The 26,572-nt window shown below is 37.6% G+C and overlaps 1 protein-coding gene across 2 annotated transcripts; it reads left to right on the top strand.

The window, feature by feature from the left end:
• The first annotated feature begins 14,326 nt into the window (after positions 1 to 14,326).
• LOC113118030 (EMILIN-2-like) lies at positions 14,327 to 26,562 on the top strand. Of its 2 annotated transcripts, XM_026286888.1 has the most exons (10): positions 14,327 to 14,556; positions 14,878 to 15,163; positions 15,953 to 16,078; positions 17,529 to 17,716; positions 17,937 to 19,841; positions 23,665 to 24,024; positions 24,110 to 24,163; positions 24,256 to 24,306; positions 25,087 to 25,227; positions 25,425 to 26,562. In XM_026286888.1, the coding sequence occupies exons 2-10, from the start codon at positions 15,027 to 15,029 to the stop codon at positions 25,751 to 25,753; spliced, it is 3,291 nt and encodes a 1,096-aa protein (XP_026142673.1). In that variant the 5' UTR covers positions 14,327 to 14,556; positions 14,878 to 15,026; the 3' UTR covers positions 25,754 to 26,562. The 2 variants fall into 2 exon arrangements, with proteins under 2 accessions (XP_026142673.1, XP_026142681.1); XM_026286896.1 differs by lacking the exon at positions 14,327 to 14,556 and having other exon boundaries at positions 14,868 to 15,163.
• The last annotated feature ends 10 nt before the right edge of the window (positions 26,563 to 26,572 follow it).

The following is a 26,572-nucleotide window of genomic DNA, read 5'->3' as shown; positions in this document are numbered from 1 at the left end:
CTAAACCGCAAAGTGACACTGATCAATTAAGTGATGAATTGAAACATGCAACTTTTATTCTCTTCTTTAATCTGCTGCAGTGTCATGCTACAACGGTGTCATCCTTTCGTTCTGTTTTCGCATTCTCATAACCAGACCTTAGAAAGAAGACATTTAATGAGTACAGCATATTGATCTTTTTTATTTGATTGATCACAGTGTCAAGACTGACATTTCCTTGTCCACTGGGATCACGGCATTAAGAGAGATTACCCTAAAGAAATCTGATTTAAAAATGTAGATGTTTTTTCCCACTCTGAAATATTTAATCTAAAATCGATAGCATTCCTGTGAGGTAACATTAATACATTTTTAATGCAGTGGGTGTTGTTTTGGATCATGCTGCTTCTGACTGAAATTATCACTCACCACCTATTCAACAACACATTCTAAAAATGCACTTGGCTTGATACGTATTTCCCAGATGTATGAAAGATTTTCATTAAAAACAAAGGGCAAGGAGTAAAAACAATATTCAAACTTTATATCTAATCTGATTGGCTGAGCATGATATTAAGTTCCACAGCACTTTTGCTTGGGTGATTTTGCTTAATTGATGCATGTATCTCCTTAAAGATGAAAACATGACCTATGAGTTACATACATGATGTATGAGTTAATAAGTGACATGTTACTTGATTGATTTACTGGAGTATCATTTATTTAAATGTATCGATTCATCCATCCATCATCGGTTGTTATGTCTTTCTGTCTAATCTTTAAGGCCTAACTTTGAAGACCATAAAAAACTTGACTTTCTTATCAACTTTCAGAACTTTCAGAGATTTGTTGAGCCCAAACTGCAATTCTGAATTTCAGTTCAATGGCATGATTAATATTTTGCTGAGCAACTGTCCACTGAGTGATGGAGCGCATCACTTTTGGTTTAAGTGAAACTCCACAACTTGTGTCATTTGTTGACAGAGGAGCATACTCACGAACCGGTGCATGCTCAGAGCCGAGTCTCTGGCCCTTAACTGGCTCGAGATTTGTCAGGCCATTTCAAAAGGTCCCAGCGGGGTCTAAGGCACCACTGACCCCAGCTCTGATGTGCTTGATTAAGGCATGGTCAGTGTTTTAATTCAGCTTGAGCCATAGTTGCTATTCTGCCCTTCACACAGAGATCAGGGCCTGGATTAATGAAATTTTCTTCTGCAGGTGATCATGTGGAGCAGTCAGCCTGAAAGCCTATGATCCTCAGGGATGTTTACCCTTCAGGTTTGGAAATCAGCATTACCCCTCATGCTAGTTTTAGGCATGCCATTTTTAGGGTGGTCAGTGGGAGCAAATGTAATCGCTTCCTTTTTTCAAATACGTCAATCTGACTGTCTGCTTCAGTCGGTTGATCACTGAACTGTCCATTGACTTCTCATAGAGGTAATTAATGTTGGTGCTCCCTAAAAGAAATTTCAGATGAAAAATCTATGATAAACAGATTACGCTTTCCCCTTTTCAGTTAAAAACTGATGACACAACGTCATTCTAGAGTATTTGTGGTTGTACTATTTTGGACGCGAAGCAAGAGCTGCTTAAGGTCTGGCTCAATAAAGATGACAAATATGACAGCACCTCTCAGAGCAGTGTCAGCCAATTCGTCATCCTGTCTGATGACATGATGAACAGCCCCATCCACTCGTCCCATATGACACTTCACACAGTGACGCTGAGGCGCATGTCTCGCCCAAACGCTGCCTGCCAGTCACAGCGTTCCCTTTGTCACAGATCTGTACCTCGATGTTGCAACTGACAGCAGGGGTCACATCTGCAGTCGGGTCTTATTATGTTAATACAGCCAGCTGAATGATGATGATAAAACCCTGCAGGTGAGAGAACTGAAGTTTGATGCAATTTGTCCAATACAATTGTCTTATTGTCCAGTTTAGATTTCTTTTTACTTAGGAATCTTTTTTACTATTGTTCCAAACATCCCAACTAATGTTTAAGCCTGAATAAAAAATGCCTGACCTGTGTCATCACAAATGATTTAAGTACATTTGAAGAGTCAAAACACATTAGGAGCACATGGTTAGCTTCAATACAGCCAGATAGAGAGATGTTTAAGCAATATAGTTTTTTTATTATTATTATTTATTTTATGATGCATGTACCAGATATCAAACAAAATCCAGCTGAATTCTTTAAAATAATCTAATTTACAGGACAAAAATAATTTTCATAATAATTAATAAATAAAATAAAATAATATAACATAAAATAATTTTGATTTGCATACACATTAATGTATGATAAAGGACACTTGATGTCATCTGAATCAGCAGATTCTCTCCTTTAATTAAATATAAGTTACACAAACCTTTCACTGAAAAAAAAAAAAAAACATTTAATGTATCTGTCAATAATTTTTCAAATTGTTTTCTGTTTTTCCATCATCCACTGAATAAAGTATTTCCAGTTTATTTTATTTGTCTTTTATTTAAGGCTTAAAATTAAATGGGTGGAGTTGGAAAAAGGGGTTAATGGGTTAAAATTATATATATATATATATATATATATATATATATATATATATATATATATATATATATAGGTGCTTCTCAATGAATTAGAATGTTGTGAAAAAGTTCATTTATTTCATTAATTCAACTCAAATTGTGAAACAAATCACAATCTCAACAAATTAGAATACTTCATAAAACCGGTAAAAAAAAAAAAAAAAATGCTTAGTGAATTGTTGGCCTTCTGGAAAGTATGTTCATTTACTGTACATGTACTCAATACTTAGTAGGGGCTACTTTTGCTTTAATTACTGCCTCAATTCAGCATGGAGGTGATCAGGTATGGAAGCCCAGGTTTCTTTGACAGTGGCCTTTAGCTCATCTGCATTTTTTGGTCTCTTGTTTCTCATTTTCTTCTTGACAATACTCCATAGATTCTCTATGGGGTTCAGGTCTGGTGAGTTTGCTGGTCAGTCAAGCACACCAACATCATGGTCATTTTACCAACTTTTGGTGCTTTTGGCAGTGTGGGCAGGTGCTAAATCCGGCTGGAAAATAAAATCAACATCTTCAAAAAGCTGGTCAGCAGAAGGAAGCATGAAGTGCTCCAAAATGTCTTGGTAAATGGGTGCAGTGACTTTGTAAAAAAGACTTTCTAAAAAAGCACAATGAACCAACACCAGAAGATGACATTGCACCCAAATCATCACAGACTGTGGAAACTTAACACTGGACTTCAAGCAACTTGGGCTATGAGCTTCTCCACCCTTCTTCCAGACTCTAGGACTTTGGTTTCCAAATGAGATACAAAACTTGCTCTCATCTGAAAAGAGGACTTTGGACCACTGGGCAACAGTCCAGTTCTTCTTCTCCTGAGCCCAGGTAAGATGCCTCAGGAGTGGTTTAACAAGAGGAATACAACAACTGTATCCAAATTCCTTTTTCACATCTGTGTGTGGTGGCTCTTGACGCCTTGACTCCAGCCAACTTTTTCACAACACTCTAATTCATTAAGAAGCACCTATATAATTTGTATCAATTAAATGGTTATAGATTATATATAACAAATATATTACTAATATATTTATTTAAACTGTTGTCCATATTCTCCATCACAACTACTGCTATAACTGACCCTGACAGTGCAGTAAGTTGGAGGTTGTAACAACAGCAATCTTTGTACTTGACATTAATTTACACATATGGATAAATTGTCATTTTTAAATATATCTTTAATTTGTAATCTGCACAAATTATGGAAAATTCTGACTCTTTTCAACATTTTTAGCAAAGTCTGTATTACAGATGTTCAAACATGGTGAAATGTTTCAGCCATAGTCTCTACTGTAAATTAGCTAAGCGAAATGTGGCACAACTGGAGCTACTCACATTAAAGCAAAGAAATGATTTAAGTTCAGATATTGAGAAGGTTTTTTTTTATGCCTTGAATAAGAACCAAGCATTCCAATTACACTGAGATGCACATTAAAAAAAACAACCACATTAGCTTAAATCATATGTTTCATATGGCTCTATTTCTGTAATTTCCTGATGCTATAAATCATGCACACACTTAATTAAATACAAACACACACACACTTGCACACAGTTTCTACAGTGATGCTTAATAGCCCAAGATGATACAATGGATCAATGGTAAGAGCCAAAAAATGAATTAGTTTTAATACGCATCATGTATCCTATTGCTGATGGTTTATAGTAATTTTGTATTTCGATGGCATAAAGCTTTTTCTAACAAATGAGATGACTCAATGAGCAAGATAAAGCATTTATATATTCAACCTGAGCATATTTCATTGCAACGTCTGCTTTCTTTTATGTGGATTCAATATACATTTTTGTTGTCTTGTTTACATGGTAAGCCAAAATATACTCTTTAAGATGAGGTTTGAATATGACGCAGGCTGAAATGGTTTCCATAGTAACACTTTAGTAGAATAGATGGATGACAGGGGTAAAGTTATGAGCAGGTGTGACATGAGGAAGTACATCAATTACTGTTCCCTAGAGTGAATCTTTATCTTCAAAAAACGAGAAATAATAATGCCGTGAGATATTGGCAATATTCACGGAGAACAGCCTAATATTGATCACAGTTATGTGTTGTAAACATAGTAAATCTCCAGATGGACTGAAAAGACGTACAAGGAGACTTACAGTGATATGCCTCTGCTGCGTGGAATCTTCAGTAAGAAGTTAATGAGGCCTGTTGGATATTAATGTAACATTTATTCATTATTTAGTATTCAGGTTCATGTTTTGAAAATAAGTTTAAATGTGTTTGGGAGGAAGTATACCGCCGTGTGTCTTTTACAGTGATATTGAATTCAGCCACGGTGATGAATGTTCTTAGTTTTTAGGTGATCATGGGAAATTATCTTTTACTTAAGCAAATTGATTGTTTTTTAAAAGTCAGGATGGTTTACTTTTTAAAAGGAAAAGTGTTTTACAGCTGCATAACATCTTATGACCAGGAAAACATTCATTCATTTCTTCTGCTTCATGAAACTAAAAAGAGAAACGCGTAACAAGGAACACAGACGTTGCCTCCCAAGTGTACTACATGCAATAATCTAAAAACATTCAACTCAAATAAATCATTCTGCCACAACTATTCATGTGATCCTCCCACAGAACCTCATAAAAATCCATTTGAATGTTTTTCTACAGCTTTTTATAAAAACAATAAAGATTTTTTGCTGAAATACTAAGCCATCATCTGCTGTAAGAAACATAGTTTTGATAAACATAGCAAAAAGTGACTGTCATGTGCTGGCCTTTAATTGTTTCTTGTATATTTTGCTATATGAGGCAATAAAAGGCAGACATTTTATTTGTGTAATGAAGTTTACAGATGTTAAACCTAGCCTAGTGTTTCCACCCTTAGGAAATATTCTTTGATTATGGGTTACAGAGGGAGAAAGAAAACAGCAATAAAAGTAATTTTATCTGAGGCATGAGGGACAATGAAAATCTCTTAGTGAAACGCCTCTCTGTAATTGCTCTTACTGAAATGGCTCATGTTGTCTCATCCTTAGAGAAACATCAGGGAAAATTGCAGCAGTGGAGGAAAAGAGCCGGGTTAAGAGAATAATGATATGATTGATGGCTCTCAAGAAGTTATTAGCTGACTTTTTTTTTTTCTTTTTTTTTACTGGCCATTTCCTTTTCATGCTTGCTGGGTTTGATATTTTTTTCATTGAAAATTCTCCTTGAACGTTTCAAAAACTAGGTTAATTTCAACATTTAGGCAACTAATTACTATTATTATGATTTTAAATTATTCTAATTTAAAATAATCTGGTCATTTGGCAATGGAACTACATTTCCTTTTCAATATATTTATTCCTTACAAGTATTAAAAGAGTTGTTAATTGAACCACTAAGGAATATGAAGGAACATGAATATGAAGAATCCTATTGCGAAATGATGAAAGATAAGGATAAGAAAATGAACAAAGAAAATACAGATATACTGTAGATTAAGAAAATGAGTAAATGTATGAGATTCGCGATTAGATGCATCCTTTTCTGTTTGGAATGAACTAAAATCCATCATTCAAAATAGTGAAAATATTTGTCTCATCCCTTTGTGGCCTAAAAAAAGGGCTATTCAGTGGAAATGGCAACATTCATTGAACAGAGATTTATATGCAGTTGATGAACAGATTTTGCATATCAATGCAGGCATCAGAGATTGAAATCCATTCCGTTTTACAGATAGCTTTTTGATGCCTTTCCATTATGAGGATGTCACCCGAGGTCGAATGAAAATGCCATCCCAGTCTAAGCCGGGCAGTTTGCTGATGGCTCAGAGCCCACACTAAGATGGTGAAATATCCCCTCATAGGTGAACCTCAGACACCACAATGATAACAGAGAAACAGACACTGCCAGTGTTTTGTAATATATGCTCCTTCATTGTATGCTGCAGATTAATAAGCAATAAGATTTGCATTTTTGAGGGATGACTGTGTAAACAACCCAAATAAATATTCAGATCTCACTCACTTGCCTTAAGAGTTTGCAATGACTAGTTGAACTGATTTGCCTTAAAAAAATGTATTCATCAACATTTAAATGATGCATTGTTGTTTTGCTTCACTCTGTAATATTTTTTTTTTCTTTAAATCATTAAAAAAATATATATATTTAAAAAAAACTACCTTAAAATGAATGTGACAGTATTTATTCCTTTTACCTTTAAGTTAAGTCAACGAAAGCAAAGAAAAAATGCCACCTATGATTTGTGCTGTCTTTGGGAACAGCATAGGAGAAAAAAATGGCAGAGTGATTCTTCACAACCTGACTCACAGATGAGAAAAACCCAAGGTCGCAAGTTGAGCCATTTCAATAGTTTTACCTGCGTTTCCCTGGGAACACTTTTTTACACTTAATCAACCTGTTCAATGGTTCTTTCTGCCTAAGCAGCGAGTTCCTGATTGCTTTTGTTGCGTGGCAGCACAATCTTCTTCCCTGAACAAGCCTGCATCTCCTGTCTCGTTAAAACACTGGAAACAGATCTGGCTTATACTGACCCTAGCATCAAGATTGTAATAAGGTGAGATAACATAACATAATTGAATTGAACTTTTTTTTTTTTTTTTTTTTTTTTTGACGAGGGATTAGAAAGGAAAATATTTTATTTAAAACTGAAATTCCCACAAAACATCACTAGCAAAAAGAACTGTAAAATAAATCAAAGAAAAACAAACAAACAAACAAAAAAAACAGTATGTCCCAAATCACTGTATGTATAAAACAATAGTAGGAAGGTGCCAGAATGACTACTAATTCCAGCGGGTTTCTGAAGTGTGGATCCTATGAACACTTCACTGTCCCATAAGGCCATGGGAGAGGATTTGTAAATGGCTGTGAAGAGAAGCAGCTGACACTGACAACAAATCAGATGACATTCATGCTGCACACATTCATAGAACTACGGTATATAGAACATCTTTTTTTAAAGGTGCACTGTGTAACCTTTGTGGATGAAACGTAACCAGAAACACAGGCTCAAGAGAATTTCGATGTAAAGGGTCACACATTGACAGCTGAAGATGTTATTTTGGTGACCCCTTAGTTTTATAAATGACATAGTCCATTTTTCAGCATAAAATCCAGGAGAGTAATACAACAAAAATAAAAATCACCCTTTACTAGGTCTATACTGCCCTACAAAGCAAAAAGGCAGTAACTGCATTTTTGTCAAAAATTAGTTATTGTCTTTTCATGACATTCAAGGCATCCTTTGTTATGTGACAAAATATTTTATCTGAAATGTGTGTTGTTTTGGAGAAAAATGGTAGTTGATTGTACAGTAACTATTTAAGTTAGATGAAAGGATAACTTTTTCTCAGTTCTGCACTCTGCGTAGTTACTGCCTTTTTGCTTTGTAGGGCAGTATAGCTAACACTATACAATAACCTCACTGTTAAAGAGCTACAATAAAAAATATCTTACTTTAGATATTAAGATTAAGAAAGAAACCTTCTCTGGGTTTTTTCTTTTTAAATCCTGTCTAATCTCATCGGCTCTTCTAGAAAAGCCAATCTTTTTGTCCGGTAATTTATTTATTTATTATTGTTGTTGTTTTTTTTTCAGTCAGTGATATCTTGCTCTTAACTTCAAGTTTAACGTGCCAGAGAAGCTGGAGCTATTTCTTTCTGTTTATTGATATGACGAGAGGAGCACAGACAAATCCTACAAAATATGTCCTGACAAGTCTAAAATAAACACTTCTTGTAGGGTTCATGTACTGATTCGTAGAAAGACAAAAACACGGTTAGTAACTTGCATTTATGATGTATTTGTTTATTATTTACATTTTGTTAAGACTGAAAAACTGTGGTCATGATAACTTATTCAAAAAAAGTAGTCTACCTAGAGTATGCAATATCTGACACAGTCAGTCACTTGTTTGAATCACTTGATGAATTATTGTTTCGAATGAATCGTTTTGGTGAATGCTTATAGGAATCACTCATGAAATCAACTGATTTGTTCCTGAATGAATGTGTGTTTTGAGGTGAATGTTTTAAAGACACACTCATAAAGTGACAGTTACTTGTCGCCACCTCCTGGCACATGCAACTTGTAGCAATAGTTACTGAAAATACTCACAAATAATGCACACTACACATCTTAAAGGCACAAACAAAGCCTATATATTAACAGTGGAAAGTATCAGCACTTTTGGAATGTAGCTGATCCAATCAAATTCTAGAAAACTCTTCGGTCAGGTATGAACATAGGAGAGTTTTCATGTAGGCTAACATTTCTTACAAAATGAGATGATAACGGTTGCACAATGCACTGCTTGAAGCATAAGAATCGCACTCTGACCTGCTAACATATACTACTGTAAGCTGTGAACAAACCACTGCACTGTCACTTCCTCCGCTGCGTGTGATGCAGTGTGATGGCTCTAATTGTGGACTAATGGTCTAAAAAGAACATGACACAGAGAAGTCCAGTCCTGGAAATGAGACAGGAAAACAGCCTGAGAAGAGGAAACAGACAGTTGGACCGATCAGCACATAATGAGATAATCAAACTATTGTCTTATTTTGTTTTATCTGTCATTTCAAATGGCGTGGCCTGACGTAGCACTGTGCTGCTCTGGGATCAGTGATGTGGGAAATGCATTAACCCTGCGCTCTCTGGCCGAGGGAGAGGAGCAGTCCCACGGGACAGTGGCGCTGGCTTCTGCCAATGTTATTTCCCGGACAGATTGCACACTTATTGCATTTTGACCTGTTTGGCAGCCCAGTATTGATTTTTGAAGCATTACAGCAATATGAGGATGAAAGCGTTTCTCCAAGGGAAGGCTGCAATAAGCTTGTTTGCTACCTCTTCTCACTTCTTCTGGCTCCATTGTTTTTGTGTGTTTGCCACTAGTCAATACAATAAATTTATTCTATGAAAGTCTCGGAAATATTGCCCGGCACGCGGCTTCCTCTTTGGAACGTTAATCAAATAAAGAATGATCTCATTTCCGTAACGCATTGCGTCTCTGCTAGATGTTGTTCATGGGCTATAACCTGTTGCTTGTCAACTCCTACCTCACTGCCTTTCCCATCATCCTTCTTTCATTCGGTGTGTCTAAGATTGGATTTTAGCCACAGGATGAACAAATGGTGTCAGTCTCCACGGAGCATTAGTTAGGCTTTAGCATGTACTATTGTTTTCACTCTCCTAATAACTGTCTCCAGTGTCACAAACCACATAGTAATGTTGGCAGACAAAGTGCTTAGAAAACAATTCAGACATTGCCTTGGCTGTGAATGTTGCTTTTGAGAACACATTGCAATTGTCTCTTTTTTACTCTGGTCACAGTTTTCATCTCTAAAATACACAATGATAGATAACTTAAAACATATTGAGATTTTACTTTAGAACTTGAAGGTTTCTATGAAGAAGTTTATTTTCCTATAGTGTACTTGCATTTAAAAGGCTGAACACTTTACAATTGTTTCTTTTTTAGTAGTACGGCACAAGATTTTCACCTCTGAAACAAACAATGACATATTCCAATTTTAGAAAAGTGCCTAGTATAAATGAAAAAAATTCTATTTATACGGTACTTTCATTTAAAAAGCATTTTGGCCTAATTTTGTTCTCTTTTTGGCTCCTCATTTAATCAGAAAGCCCAAATGCTTCTGAGTTTCATTAAATGCTATATTATCTTTTCGTCTGTGCCTAAGACATATTAACGCTAATAAACAACAGTGTTCTCATGCTAGCTAGATTCACATTGCCAAAAAATATTAAGGGATGGTTCACCCAAAAGTTACATTTTGTGTTTATTTACATATCTTTGTGTCATTCCAAACATTAAAAATTTTCCTTTGTGAAACAAAGATGATATTTTTAAATGGAAGGTACAATGCTGTTGTTGACTGTTAAAGAGTTGTAATCTCATGCTTAGCATGCACAAAGTAAAAAAAAAAAAAACATTTGGATGTAAGATGGCTCACCGAGCTATATCCAGCGGCAGCGCTGCACGGGACTTGCTGGAGAAGAATGTCCCAAAGAAGTGTGTTTTTGGTTGTAAGAGAAAGATAACTTGGTTAAGCATCCTAAAGAACCCAGCATTATGTAAACAGTGGATACGGTTTGTTTTTCTGGGGCAGCAACGGAGTTTCACAGTGTGTTTGTTGACGAAGCTGGATTTGCACATCGTTTGATATTGAAAGATGGAGCGGTCCCAGTTGTAAAAGATCCTGGTCATGATTCAGAACTGCAGACGTTAAGAGAAACGGCATCAAAAGTCTGTTTTGATGGCATTCGGCAGTCAAGTTCTTGTCACTCTTTAGCTCCACCCACGGTGCGCCTCCAGGAGTTTGGCTTTTTCCTGAGAGAATCGTAAAGGTGTTTCTTTCTTTTTTATATATGATAAAACTAAAGATTTTTGCAGATATGAAGGATGCAGTACTACTCTATAGGTACTCAAGATTAACATGAGATTGAAACCCTTTGTGTAATGTCCCCTTTCAGAAGTTTTCTGCAGTATTGGTCCATACAATGAAAGTCAATTGGGTCCACTTTCATTGTGTAGGCAAAAAAAATAAAAAAATCGGGTAAGTATATTCTTTTGTGTTCCGCATTCTGCTTCCACATTTTTAAGGATGTTAGACCTCATGGCATAATCTTCATTCACCTTGGAAATTATGCTTCCTCATGAGATTAAGTTACATTCAGTGGCACCAGGGGTTCTTGACTTAATGACTCAATTCAGTACACATTCTATTCACCATAAAGTGTATGTGGCATCTAAGCTTACCTGACACCTCTGTTCTTACCTGACCAGAATGATCCAAGTTCTCCAAGGCCTTGCACGTGTTTCTCACTCAAAGCTCAATTCATCTGTACAGATTTGCTTGGATATTTGATTAAATAGACAGATGGTGGGGTGGTATTTGAGCATGAAGGATTGCAGCTTCTTTCAAAGACTTCCACTTAATTTAATTGCAGCAAAAGACGAGAGCAAAGTCACGTCATGCAGACACTCAAGGTTATCCCTTTATCCAACATCTGAAAGTAGCAGAAAAAGTTTTTTTTTTTTTTTTTTTCATTTATATATTTATTTTTTGACACCTGAGACGAATAATTTTTAAAGATGAGAAACGTTCTAACAGGTCACCTCATGGCGTGCAAGTAATATAGTTGAATTATAGTTGTTAAAATCAAAGCATGGAAGATGAAACTATTTAATTCAACAGGATACATATAAAGTAATGAATGCTGTCAAAAAAAAGAAAGTGCTAAAGACATGGAGGAGTGACAACTGTGAGTGCTGTGAAAATGCGTGGGAGGTTTAAAACAATGCATTTGAAACAATTATGTATTCAAGTTAATCGAGCTGGAACATTAAGAATATAATGATTTGAATAATCAACAAAAAAGTTCCCTAAATGTCATTACCTAACAACTACCCCTCAAGTTTTAGAGGTAGGTTTATATATATAGATTAAAGTTTTATACATTCGGTCAATTCTGATGACATAGATCTCAAGAAAAGTGTAGGATGACGTGCTCAGACTACATCTGACAGGTGGAGATTAGCTGAATGAAAGTCGTGACATATAGGTGGAGCAAAAGACTTGAAAAATAACAATATTAAATTAAACAAATGATTCATTATCCTTTTGCAAATGCATTTGGTGCAATTCATTATCTCGGTTCTTCATCATTTTGGCTCAACCTGAAAAGATGCAGGTGCCCATTTGCTTGTCTGGTTCTAGTCAGAAAGTCTTATGAATTCAGCTCATCGTTGCTATTTGTTCAGTTGCTGACAGAAACCTTCCCGCCCCAATGTTATCTCACCTCATTAACATTTTAGGTGACAAGACTGCCATGGCCCTTATCAAGAATTCATGAGTAAGGCTTATGGCCATATTAACATTTCAGAGCCAATAATTTACAGTCCTCTGTATGTCTCTTCAGGTGTGTGAGGGAGGGAATGAGAAACTATTGCTTTGTTAGTTCTGAAACGCAGTGGGTAAACAAGGCAAGTAAATTTCACACACTTTGCATTTGGAAGTCTTCTAAAGCGGTACAGTAGCCTACACTTTCTCAAGTAGGACTAGAAAGGTTACCTGGAGTGTAGTGCTAATTAGATTCAACTTAACACATCCAGGCAGATTTTGTGCTAAAAACGCTGCATTTTATCCTAATTAAAATAGCGAGATGAATCTCTCACGCTCCACAAAGACAGAGCAAAACCCCAGAGAACACGAGGCTGCTTTCTCTGCCCTTTGTTCGCATGGAGTGAGATGCTATCCATTACCTAGCCATAAACAGCGTGAGACTCTCCGTCTCAGCGCCTCCCGTTGACACCCGCCTGCCTGAGAGGGGGCGTAGTGCTGAGAGCAGGATTTTACACAAACAACAGAGACTAAAGACAAAGTAGCGCAGAACAAAACAAAAAAACACGTCGAGGTGACGGTGTGGGCACAGACTGTTGCCGCAGAAGTGTGCGAGTACGGTGGGTCTGTAGGCCAGTCTGTAGCGCCGAGTCCTGACAGGGCAGGAGCAGACTCACGCGGTGACTCACCTTCTCTGTCAGGACAGCGGCTGCGGCATTGTGCTGCGGTGAGTGTGGAACAGTCATCACACCCGCCAATTACACCGAAGTCAGCTCACTTTCTTCACCGTGACATACACTGTCAGCGACACGCTTCACATGCTGCCGCCCTCGGTACAACCTGATCAGGTACAAATTGGACAGTCTCGGGTTTAGTGAGCCCATAAAAAGGTACTTTGTTCCAGATGCGCGAACAAGGGTCACTCGCGAACGCCTTCTATAATCCATCATCAGTGTGACATGTCTTAACCCAGTATAACCAAGATATATTTTCAGTCTATTTATATATAGTAGCCTATGCAAAAACTCATTAAGATGCCAGGTGCATTTCAGAATGAACTCCCAGAAATGACAGCATAAATAAAACACCTGATACTAGCCAGCAAGTTGTCTAAAGTTCCTCCTAAGGCTTTCCCCTTGTCAGTTGCTTTGAAAGCATATTTATTTGCCCCGAAAAGAGTAGCAGAGCTTCTGGCTAATTTAAAAAAGTTATTTTACTTGTATTTACTTTTTAAACTATAATTATAATAACATGTCATCATATACATTTCAATCAACAGTCAAATGTATTTTTTATGTTTTGTTTTGGCTATTTCTGTTCAGTTGGATAATGTCAAGTTCATCTAACCTATGCAATATATGCTATTTTATCACAAAAGTTCTTGTCTCATAAAATATCTGTATGATCACATGAGTCTTGAGTCATATTTTTCAGCTACGCAAAACATGATAATCAACAGCATGACTTCTTAAGCCTAGACGTTTCACGCTGAGCGTTGTATGACGTTATGCGTCGATATTTCGTGGGTGTACACTGCCCTCTGCTGGAGCATGAACACATGGACACAGCCAAACCAACATGAATGCAACAGGCCGCTCGCCACTTCACGTAAAAATAAAATAAAATAAATAATAAAAAATAAAAATCTGTGATTAGTTTTGTTAATCCCATTTTGTGGTAATTGCCTCATTAACATTCACTCAAAATAGGCTAATTAATCGCATCTGTCGTGATTTAATCACGAATGTTAGTTAAGATTGTCATCTGGACTTGACTGCATTTTTACTGTGATGAATCAGGCATAGACTATAAACAGGCAGTAGGCTCTTACTCTTATGTAACTATTTGATTTTTGAAGTTGAGTTAATAGAATAAGTCAATAAAGTATTATCACTCTCTGAAAATATTTAACATGTTCTTTCAGCTAGATTCTTTATTTATTTTCTTTTTCTTTATAGGTTTTAAAAAGAATTCTAACACCACTAAACTTACATGTGTAATCGTGCTTCACACCTTGTACTTTGAAATGGTAGCTCAGTCTCACGCTTCTCAGTGAGGTCATGAAAGTTTCCATTTATTTAGTTATTACTGCTTATGTCACAAAGAAATTAAAATAGGCATAGCCTCATCCTCCACCCAAAGCCTTGATCTGTGTGTTCCTTTGGAAATATGTGAGTCTTCTCCACCTACAGTTTTGTTAATCTCAGATCTATCACGCATGCATCTGCACATTTAAAATGACCTGCATTTTGAAACCAAGACGTTTTATTTCTTGACCCATATTTCTGTTTTATAAGAACCTTACGTTACACGTTTAAAAAGTAATTTCTCTGATAGTAGATTCCTGTGATAGTTCACAGAAATAAAGATGTTTTCAATTGAGCTCGGAACCTGTGTTCATTTACGGTTGGTGGGGTGTTTTTTTTTTTTTTTTTTTTTTTTTTTTTTTTGATGACTTCTCCTACCTCCATCTACCCCCTTCTCTCGGATAGGCGGCGAACTGAACCCCTGTCCCCTGCAGACTAGAGTCCATCTTCAGTTGTCGGACTTTCTCAAACTTCTCTGGCCTCCAGAGGTTGAAACTGCTCAACTCTTCTCGCGCTGACACTGTGCAGGCTTTAGACTCTTTTGTTTTTAGACAATGAATTTCCAGCCCCCTTCCCCTGGAGTAAAATTATCAGTTTTATTTACCATATGCTTTTCTGTCGCTCATGGATATCCGTCAAGTCTGTTTCAGGGCAGCGCATATTCAGGAACCGTCCACAGGCACAGAAATAAGTAAGTTGCTCCAGAAGTGATTTGAACATTTACAGCTTATCTTCGATGAGTAACTTAGCCTATCTTCTTCTTGTACGATGTTCTCTGTATCTCAAGACAAATTATTCAGCACAAAACAAACTCCAGGAGTGACATTTTAATGCTGTTGTTTGGTTCTCTGATTGTCGTAAATGGCTAACGCAGTGCAAGTAAAGAGGGCAATCGATTTATTGAACATTTCTCTGCGGTGTTTAACATTTCAGCATGCGCGTAATTTGCAGGGGGGTTACAGGGGTCATGACCCCCCCAAAAATCAGATCCAACTAATATAACCCCCTTAATATCATAACATCATTCAGATTAAAATAATATGAAATATTCAGAATGAATACTTTTGTTCGTTTTCTTTATTAATTTCATTTGCCAGCAAGAAAGATAGTATCATATTTTAAATAATCTGTAGTGTAAATTAGCATGTTACCTTTTACACAAGAAAATTATTCATATGCCGCGAGTGTAACCCCCCCAATGGTAGACCCAAAGTTACGCCCTTGCATTTCAGTGGTTCTTTTCAGTAACTTTCATTTTAAGAGAATACAATTTTCACTTTAACACAGTTTTGTAACATTCGTAGTTTGCTGTCAGCCGTCAATGATTAAAATATGATATGGAAAAAAGCTTGATAGTTTAAGTTTTTAATTTGCGATAAAAAAAATAACCAACTGAAACTATTCCTTTGTTTGGTTATGTGTGTGTGTGTGTGTGTGTTTTGTAATTATTTATATATTTTTAAATCTGTGTATTGTATAGAAACTGGTGCGCTTTTATTGTCCAAAAGAACGTAAGCTGCGCAGTTCAAGGCAGCGTGGAAAGTCACGTTGAACGTGAAGCCGCGCGCTGTCCCGAGCATCAGCCTGACTGTGAGCCACGAATGATGTAAGTACTCGAGAGACCAGGAGGGGCGTGTGGAACTACTGATGTTTCATGCTCCTTATGGACTCACTCGAAGACACTACACCAAATACATGATTCACGTGAACTAGAGTTGCACATAGGGTGTTAAAAGGCCACAAAAATTGAGTGTTATTTCGCTTTTACGACATAAGATGCAAGAAGAAAAAAAACAAGGTGTTAACATCGACTAATTTACATTTGGCCAGTTAAAAAACAAACAAGGAAAAGCTTTCTGGAACGTAGTGACAAAGATTTACCCGTCCTGATCCTAACGTTCTGCAATAACGCTGGATTTTCCAGAACATGTTTTTGTTTATGTTTTTCATAGAAAGCACGTGCCCTGCTCCTACTCTGGAATGACTCAAACACAAGGAAAGTTATAGTAAACTATATCAGTGTTCAATACTAAATATCAGCACTCTTAACTGGAACCCTTTTTTTAATTACCTTTTAGTGCTTTACTATATATATATATATTTTTCTCGATTCTGTGTCAGTGCCAAGAGTGAGGTTCAAGATATCCTCAAGTAGTTCAGTTTAGTGGGCTGGCTAAATGTTTGTTTCAGATATCACTGACAGAAGATCAGTTTCGCTTATAATGTAGTAAATATTTATATTAAAAGGCACATTGAAGATATTTGCTTAGTCCATTGAAAGTCCTAGTCTGGATTGTTATGACAGAATTGTGATGTTTTATATAAAATCTCACTCACACTATTTCACAAACTAAAGTTCATTCCTGTACCACTGCTGCCACAAGAATTTATGTAAGCTGTTGTTTGCTCTAAAAGGCCATTGAGTTAGACTAGTGTTTAAATAACGGAATGAACTGGGAGGAATCGCAGTATATACATTAAATTAAGCATCAAGATGAAATAATTATAATGGCATTGCAACATATACATACACTCAAAGCTTTTAAAGCCGCTTTTGAGTAGTCGGTTTAATAAAGATTATACTTCATTAATAAATGTTGTATGATTTCATGCTTGTAAACTGGTATGAAGAATTTAAAGCTTCCATATATGGCTTTGTTCAAATACTCACTTTTGTAATTGAAGCATTTCACCAAGAGCTCTTTTGCTGTCATCTGAAGCTAATGTGATATTAACTGTTCAACTTGCTGTGGCGTAATAACTAGATTGATTGCACTTCTAATAGCAGGATTATCCATTAGAAGTAACACTATCAACATCATTAAGTGAAGCTGAACAGACTTGTAGGGGCAGAAGACACTTCTTATTAATCCCTCAGTGTGCGCAAGTTAATGCTAGCCTAAACCTTTGCTTTCATCCTATAATAGGGGCAAAGCTTCATGGTCCATTACTCACATAAGTGGCTTAAGCCTTGTAAAAGATGGTGTGATCAAATCAATTTTTAAAATAAGATTGTGGAGACAAGTTGTTTCGTTTTTTGTTTGTTTTTTCTTCAGATACCGTACTCGGTTTCGCCCGGCTTACAAGATAGCATACAAGACTGTGACTGAGCTAGAATGGAGGTGCTGCCCAGGATATCAAGGCCCAGACTGCCGGGAACTGAAAGGCTCTCCAAATGGACAGACAGCATATTCACAATCAAATCCACAGCAGACTCAGCATGGACAAAGTCGACCTGCACAAAGTATGTCAATAGGATATGTTCCAGACATGTTTTTTTTTTTTTTTTTGAGGATTCTTTTCATATATATATATATATATATATATATATATATATATATATATATATATATATATATATATATATATATATATATAATTTACACATATTTAATAAAAAAATAAAAAGTGTATTCATTTTTTAATTAATAAAAAATATATCTATTTATATTTGGTTACCACAGGGCCTGAACGACGAGAAACTGGACAATATGATATCAGACAAACAGCTGACAAAACACGCATATTAGAGGAAGGAATGCAGCGCCTCTCACAGACAGTTCTAGGTCTTCAAGCAGCTATGACAGGTATGGCTGAGAACCTGAGGACAGACTTACAGGAGGACACCAGAAAGATGCTCATCACTCTCCTCAATGACAGGACCTCACCTGACAGCGCAAGAACAGGAGGCACGGAGGAGAGTGTGGTGCATCTGGATGGCCACCAGGCAATGAGAGGCCGCACTCATGGGGAAAGAGAAATGGAGACATTGTTGGCCAAGCTCAACGATATGACAGATGCTCTCAAAAGCAAAGACGAAGCTCTTGAGGAACTGCGGGGAACAGTGACAGGGCATGACGGTCAGATACGAATGCTTATGGATAGTTCCTCTCAAGGCCTACCAGTCACTGGTGCATCAGCTCCAGATATAGACATCCTTCAGACTTATATTGATGGGAAATTTGAGAAGCTCAAGAAGGAGCTTGTTGTAAACATGGAAGAAGAGATGGCCAAGCTGAAAAATGCATGTAATGAAAAGATTCAGTCTCTTCAAAAAACACGTGAAGACACAAAGGACAACAGCTATGTGAGCCTTACTGATCTAGTGCACAACAAGGAAGAGGAGCTTAGAAAGGAGATACGTGAGATCAGATTGGATTTGTCCATGTCAGATGGTTTATTGCGCACAAACCGGACAACAACCATTGGAATAGATGATAGTGACTATGATGACTTGAGGAAGGAACTTTTTCGAGTGGCGGAGGCCCATCGTGTCCTTAATGCCAGAGTGGACAATGAGATAGAGCACCTGTCCTCACTGAAGATAGAAGATGTGCTCGGGTCACGCTTAGAGGACCTGGAGGACAGGATGAATGTCACAGAGAGGAACGCAGAGACTTATTGCTTCTATGTGGATGAAAAACTTACCAAGGAAATTACGGATGAAGTAGCTATGTTACGTCAACTCCTGGACCAGAAACTCAATGCTCTGCAGGATTCGTTCTCTTCCATGTTTATCGAAATGAACAACAACTCCTACCCAGGGATGTCTAGTGGTTCTGTCAATGCACTGCAAATTCAAGTTAATGCTAACAGGCATCTTATAAATGGCTTGGAGGAAAAGTATAATGCAATTGGGCAGATATGCTCAACTGACTGCAAAACCAACCTACCCACTGATTCCAAAAAGCCAGAAGGTCTGGATAGTCTTGTAAAGGACGTTAGACTCTGCAGAAATGATCTGGATGTCTTACGTTCTGATTTTGTGAACAACACAGCAAGGCTTCATGCATTAGAGGATACTGTTAGAATGTCACCTGAGAAACAGGTCGTTAATGCACATATACAGGACACCCACAAAAGAATTTATGCTTTGACTGACAATGTCAATGGGTTGACTGGAGCTGTAACGGGATTGGGAGACACAGTTAGCAAATTTAACCAGGACCTTCTCACTTTGAACTCCACGTGTTGCCAGCAGGTAAGCGGTTCCCCCCTTTGGGTAGAAACTGGTAAACCAAGCCTCAACCAGATTGAGGAGATAAAAGACCAAGTGGATGCACTGAAGGCTCGGGTGACCACGGAATTGAGCGTGTGTAAGTTCAACACAGCTGGAGTAGCTGAAGGTGTCTCAGCAGTGGACGACAGGGTGACTGCTCTTGAGAAGATCTGTGGGAGGCTTGACAGTGAGAGGAACAATATCCAGGGTCATTCAGGGGAATTGGAGAGGAAGGTGGCACAGATGAACAGCACTCTGGGCAGTCATTCAGGAGCAATCGCAGCTCTTCAAAACTCCCTTCTGAATTTTCAGAGTCAGCTAGCAAGAATGGCTAGCCAAATTCATAAGGACCATACAAGAAAAGTACAAGGTAAGCTTTCAGATGTTAATGGCAGAATGAGGGAGCCACAGAAACATGTTTTTATGTTTTATACTAGTTAGTGTTGGAAAATAGAAACTGAAGTAACTGAAAGTCAGTATACTGAACCAATAAGGGGATACATACTCATGATGAGTCATGAGTGATATATTATTAATTAACTGAAATGCTAAAATGTGTAATTCACATTACTTTGGTCTCTATCTGTACATTTTAACCCCTTTTAAAAAATATATCACTGTACATATGTTGTCTTTAGTGTTCGGTTGGTTTTATAAGTGGAGGAGTTGTGTGGTCTTTTTTGCCCAGCTTACTCCACCTATATCATTTAGAACTGATAAATGTGAGTACATTTGTAGGCATATCTGGTAGCCCATTAAGCTCCAAAGGCAACTTACGGGCCTCAGGAGGTGATGAATTCCCACACCCCTCTGCAGATGTTGGGCTATGAGACAGCTCTGATGTCACTAGAGAACGCACATTCTCTTAAACTACTGTTAAAGGGTGATGTCACCATTCCTGATAAGGGTGGAGGTCCATCTCTTGCAGAAACAAAAATCATTTTCCTAAGTACTATGGCTAAACAGTAACTGTCCTAAAGTGAAGAGGCCTAAGATAGGCCTATTTATAGGGACTTTGACATTTATGCAGTGTTAATGCACAATAGATATGTCGTTTAACAAAGAATAAAAAAAGTGTTGCAGTAAATAAAAAAAATTTAAACTTCTGGACAGAAGACTGTAGTAAAAAGCATTAATTATTTTGCAGTGCAGTAACCACGTCTTAGGATATACATACAGTGTGAAACAGATTGTGCAACCAGTGTAGTTTAATTCCCAAACAGATTAATCTTATAATGAAGTTAATTTATTTTTTGTGAATTAAAAGCATATTGCACAACATGTAGACCGACTTCTTACAAATTACTCTTTTCAGTCGGTTCTTTGCAGTGAATCAAAAGCATACAGCTCAACCCGCATAGTCCCACTCCTGAACAAATGATTCAAATGAATGAAATGTTATCTCAGATTGTGTTTGTTTCGTGTTGTGGTTTAATATTTAGTATAATATTAAGGACAATTACTGGACTGCATTCAAGTAATAAAATAAATAATTATTCAACCATTAATGAACTGGGATCATTAAAAGGAATCTGATTTATTCTCGATTCCTATCACTACTTTTAGGACATGATGCAGTTAAAACTTTCAAGTCACAAACACAATAGACCTTATCCCTGAATAGCTTCAGTATTGCTCAAACTCTTTGGCTGCTGATTATGGCAGAGGCACATTGCACAATACTGGAATGGCCCATCTAGCTCTGTGACAAAGCGACCACCATAGTTTTTCCATATTTTCCATATTTCTGGGCTTCAGTTAAGCCTGGGAATGTTTGACGGCTTAATAAAAACACCCTCAACTTATGTTGATTCATTTTTCTATGCCGCGAATCAGGCATCTTCAGAAAACTCCTCTGTTTGCTGGAGACAATAGCTATGGAGACTTAATTTCAGTTCTTGAATTCATCTGGATCCATTTCCATGTTCTGTGGAAACAGTTGCAGGACAATGACGTTGTTGTTTGGTGTTCTACTGATACCCTCAAAATTGGATCAGAACTTTGAATAGTGTCCCTTTCCTCCCCACACTCTTATCAGCAGTGTCCTCGCTTCTTTCTCTCTATTGATATCACTGAGTCAGAGGATGTCAAGGAAGCTCTTTCCTGCTCTCACCAAATGTGTTTCTACTCTTGATTTACTTTATGTAACATCATGTGAAGACATAAACAGGCTTTTAAGCCCCGAACTTGAAGGTATTCCCAGCTGGTTTCGGGTTAAAGTTTCTCTCTCTGGGTCCGGGAACCTATGTGGAAGCGCTCTGATTGGATTAGGCTAAAATTGAGAGGTGTGGTCATTACAGCAGGGTCCAGCTTTAGTGGTTTCGTTTTCTTTTAATTTTCTTCCAGCTTTTAGTGGTTTCATTTTCGTCTTTGTGTTCATGTTTCCATGCACAAAATCACCACACCCCACAGAGCTTTTTGCTCTCCACTCTCGAAATTGTCAACACAAAGACCATTCGGATCCGGTCTACCATTCATAAGCTAAATATGTTTTTAAATATTGCTCTCCACTTCAGTTGAGTGTTTCTGACTTATTAAACCCACAACTCTGAGTCTGTACATCCAGTATTTATAATCAGCATGTCCTTGATTTACTTGATTTGTGTTGCTGCCTTTAGGCATTATGCATGTGATGAGTCTGTTATTTGCTCAGAATGGCAAACAGACTTGTGGGAAACACACAGATAGTTGCCTATTATCCTTTGGGAGATGTAGTGTATGATTTGGAAAGCAACGTAAATGTTGACAAACAGTACTGACGCAGGATTTTAGCTGTGTCCATTTTGCCAGTAAGAGTTTATTAGCTTAGAAATGAGTCCATGAGACTCAAGCTCCACCCCTCTTTTCGGTCACGTCCTACTACAGCCAGTCGCATTCAGAGTCCAAATAGACCCTTATGTCAAGAATGACACATTACAGTTCTCAGTTAAGACAGAATCATCTGGTAAGAAAAGAAAGGTTTTTTCTCACATCGCTGTTGAAAAGCTTGTAACCCACTGACAGCAAAAAGGGATTAAAAAGAGAAAATGTGAGGTTTTGTTAAAGAGTGCGAGATGTGCAAGATCTTTAGGCCTGGAAGTATTAGCTGATTTTTTTTTCCTCATTAGAATCAAAGCTGACAGTAGCTCATAAAGACCGAAAGCATTTGTAAATAAGCTACACTGCGAAAGACTTGAAACACTTGAATTGAACATTAAAGCTCTTTGTGGGGTTTTATTTAGAAGCATTGGCGTGAGCACTTTGGCAAAGTTTGGCTGAAATCAAAGGCTAACAGGTTTTACACTATGGCTTAAATGCCATTAAAATGCTTTATAGATGCTTTCAAAAAGAGTGCTGGCAAGCTGACATTCCTATAACCTTAGATTTCTGTGTTTGGGTCAATGATCATTGTCTACTGAAAGGACAGTTGACACACGAGGTCTGTCATCAATTACTTCAAAATATATGCTATTATGTGTATTTATGAAAGAAAGTCGTACAGATTTTGAATGACATGCCAGTGTAACGGAGGCCAGCGAGTAAGTGCTGTGCAGATAAACCTCATTTAGCCTCATTGTTAGTGCGTCTGCCTCCCATGCCGGAGACCCGGGTTTGAGGCCCACTTGGAGCGAGTGCGAGGTGTGGCGGTGAGGACCCGGGAGAGAGGGGTTACACCAACAAGTAAATGACGACATTCTTTTTAAAACTATTTATTTTTTTGGGGGAGGTCATGTAGTTCATCTACTTATTTAAAAACACTAAAGGGTCAGGAACATTTCCTTGTCCGCGTTCCTTTCCATCTCACGCAGAACCGTGTCCAGAGAGCTTTTAAAGTATAGTCAGCCATGGAGGAGCTCGGCACATGCGCAGTATCACCTATACTTGACTCACTCCATCTCAACATTTACCTCGCACCAGATAATGAGATTTAGACAATATTCAGATTACGAAGTTTACTTCATGTAAACACAATACTTTGACCAAATTGATGCGATTAAGCACTAGAATTGTAGTAAATGTGACGTTTACCAATCTTTCTCAATTTATTTGTACTGTAAGAATATCCACAATAAAGAAAATGAAAAACCTTTTTCAAAATATCAAAAGCACGTAGCAAGTATATGGTCAAATAAATTCAGCATTTGTGAGCATAAGAGACCTCTTTAAAAATAAAAAAATGGGTCTTTTATCCTGAATCTCTTTCATTTTTGCAGGACTGCCTGTTCAGCAGAAGAGTCCCGCGTCTGCCCCTTACATTCGACCTCCAACACAACCCATGAGACCATACGTTCCTCACATCAACATACCTTTGATCATACCACACAGAACAGTGCCAGTCCCTCGTTCTCATGTGCACCAGCCACACGTCCCACACCAGCCCTACTTCCCTCAGCCACCAGGCAGCCCCAGGCATCCCATCCACCCTGTACAACCCCACCAACCTGTCGTACACCAGCCAGTGGTGGTCTCAGGGCAAGCCGGCCCACCTGGGTATGGACGCAGGGTCACAGTCAGACGAGATCAAAGCTCTGAGAACTCAAAAACACCTTTGAAAGGATTTGCCGGTGCTCCAGGTATGAAGTGGAATTCAAAATATTAATTTTAGGAAGCTCATGCTTGAATTGTCAGAACTATTTGATTTTTTTTTCTCTTCCATAGGTTATTCTCCTGTCAATCCTGTATCATATAATACCAAACAATCTAATCCAGAAGGTAGCTTTTTCTTTATTTTCAGTGTTTGCTTAATAACATATTTTTAATGAGATTATCATTTATAGAATAATGACTATTAATTCTCATCACAGCTGCCCATGTTCCATGGAATCCTGCATATCAAAGACCCATTGCAACTCCAGGTAACAAGTTAAAGTCTAACGAAGTAATTTCAAATTAATTTAAAAATTATATTGTACAATTCACCACATATGAAACGGGTCCAAAATTAACACTTGCCAAGTGCACACTGCAAGTTAAAATGGCTTTGGAGAGTTCCTTCTCATGGTCTCGTAACTTTATTAGGAACTGCAACATAACACATGGGAAAGTGGATAAGTCTGACCTTCACTGATGAAAGTTATGTGCATGATTCATATAAAAGACATACAGTCAAGAATACTTTAGGTAACTAACATATCTCCAGTTCTCTGATAACACGAAGTGAGTGAGGTATGTCACTTTGGGAACGCCCCAGGCATGACCGACTGTGGAAACAACAGTGACACCATGCAGTGGTTATGGAGTCCCGCCTCCCTGTAAGGCAATGAGGGCAATAATGAGATACCTCACTAGTGACCTAAAGTTCTCTTTCTAACATTCGTTTGATATCTCACTATGGGATATAGATAACTCTTGAATTGCCGATATGCTGACGAAGCAGACTAAAGATGAATATCATCCAAATTAAACCTCTAAACCTCTTTTTTTTTTTAGTTGTGCGGTTTGGAAAAAAAAGATAAATCTTTTCAATAAAAAAAAGCACAGCAAATTAAATTTTCATGGCCAATGAAAATATTTACCAACAAATACATTTTCTTAAATCACTCCCCATTGGCAGGTGTGGCAAAGTTAATTTTGGACTCTGTGCGTAATGATCAAATCATAGTTTTCAAACATGTGATGTCTCTTCATCACAATAGTGTCACAGCAGCAGAACTCCTTGACGGATCCATTTTCTTTCTCTGCTGGCCTCACACGTCAGATATTCTCAGGGGACTTCGGTATCATTCACTTTGATAGAGTGCTGGTCAATGATGGAGGCCACTATAACCCTCAGACAGGTAAAACAAAACCCTCAAACTCTTTTTACTAAACCCTGCCTGTGAAATAAATGTGTTTAAATCAATGTTGAGTGGTTCCCAATAGGTTTTACTTCAAGAAACAGATTTATTAACAGTTTTTAGAGGTTCCCCATATGGGCTTTCAGTATATATCCCATATCTTATTTGGTCACGATGTTGCTCCACCTTCTCCGTAGGGATCTTCAGGGTGCCCACGGATGGGCGTTATCTTGTGACTGCCGTTCTAACAGCTCCACAGGGTGAGCATGCAGAAGCCGTGCTCTCAGTGTCCAATCGCAGCGTGCAGAAGTTGGACACAGCAGGTTACTGGAGTGGCCACCCACGGCTGTCCCGAGATCAGTGTGCATGTGGGGGGTCTGCGTCCTTCAACCTCATCCTACCACTACGGCAAGGCGACACCGTGGCTTTGGTCCGCACCGCCGGGAAGTTGGCAATCTCTGAATCTAGAGAGATGCTCTCCACCTTCAGCGCTATATTCCTCTACTCCCCTCAAGCCAAGAGATAACCCCGCTACGGAGAGGGGTGCTAACCTGACTTGACGCAAGTCTAACCATTCACAATGCTGCCTCATTTAGAAAGGTGTGGTCACATTTTCAAAATTTCTTTTTTCAAAAGGCATATTGGTGTGGCCAGCTTGAATCCACTGCGAAATCTGCGCAGGAATGACTTCACAACCACGTGGAATCCTATTGAAATCTCTGGAATTAATTTTATTGCAAAGATTTGCTGACCAACGGTATATGTGACCACACCTTAAGACTGCGCAATAGTTTGGCTTTTGTTATTTATCAAAAACACAATACTGAGTTACTTCAATTTTTAAAGGTGGAATGTGTTTGAGATGGTAAAATATCAAACACAAATGTGCCTTCAATTTGTTGCCAAAGAAACAGAGCATAGTTTACCATTAGATTTTAGTAGTATATTTCCTCCAGTCTATATCATTTTTTAAATTATGATTTAAAAAAATATCTTTGAATTGTAAAAGTTTATATATTTTTGCTTATATAACATTAAATGCATATTTTTTTGGTTCAACGGTTAGTTTGAATATCACTTCTTTTACAGCCAATATTTTTATCTATAAAATAATTAAATAAATGAACTACCGTGATTTCATGGCATAGGATGTTTTTTCCAAATGGGTGAGATGATAATTAAAAAAAATAATAGATATGCCTACTGTAAAAGACACATTTGGGTTTGTAAATTAAAAACGGATCTGCTGTCTTCTGCAATAAGCCTATATTATTTCACATGTAAGTATTATTTTTTTAAATGAGAAACATTTTTTAAATGTAAAAACAAAAACTTTCGCCATAAA

The sequence above is a fragment of the Carassius auratus genome, chromosome 2 (genome assembly GCF_003368295.1).
Source record: "Carassius auratus strain Wakin chromosome 2, ASM336829v1, whole genome shotgun sequence".
Taxonomy (NCBI): domain Eukaryota; kingdom Metazoa; phylum Chordata; class Actinopteri; order Cypriniformes; family Cyprinidae; genus Carassius; species Carassius auratus.
Note: the sequence above shows the minus strand (reverse complement) of the source record. Positions and strands in the feature narration are given on the sequence as shown.

Bases quoted from the DNA above. Each gene is read 5' to 3' on its own strand.
- LOC113118030 (XM_026286888.1), top strand. From the start codon at position 15,027: ATGAATTTCCAGCCCCCTTCCCCTGGAGTAAAATTATCAGTTTTATTT. The intron at 15,164-15,952 runs GTAAGTTGCTCC...TGTATTGTATAG, and splicing joins GTCCACAGGCACAGAAATAA to AAACTGGTGCGCTTTTATTG. The intron at 19,842-23,664 runs GTAAGCTTTCAG...TCATTTTTGCAG, and splicing joins CCATACAAGAAAAGTACAAG to GACTGCCTGTTCAGCAGAAG.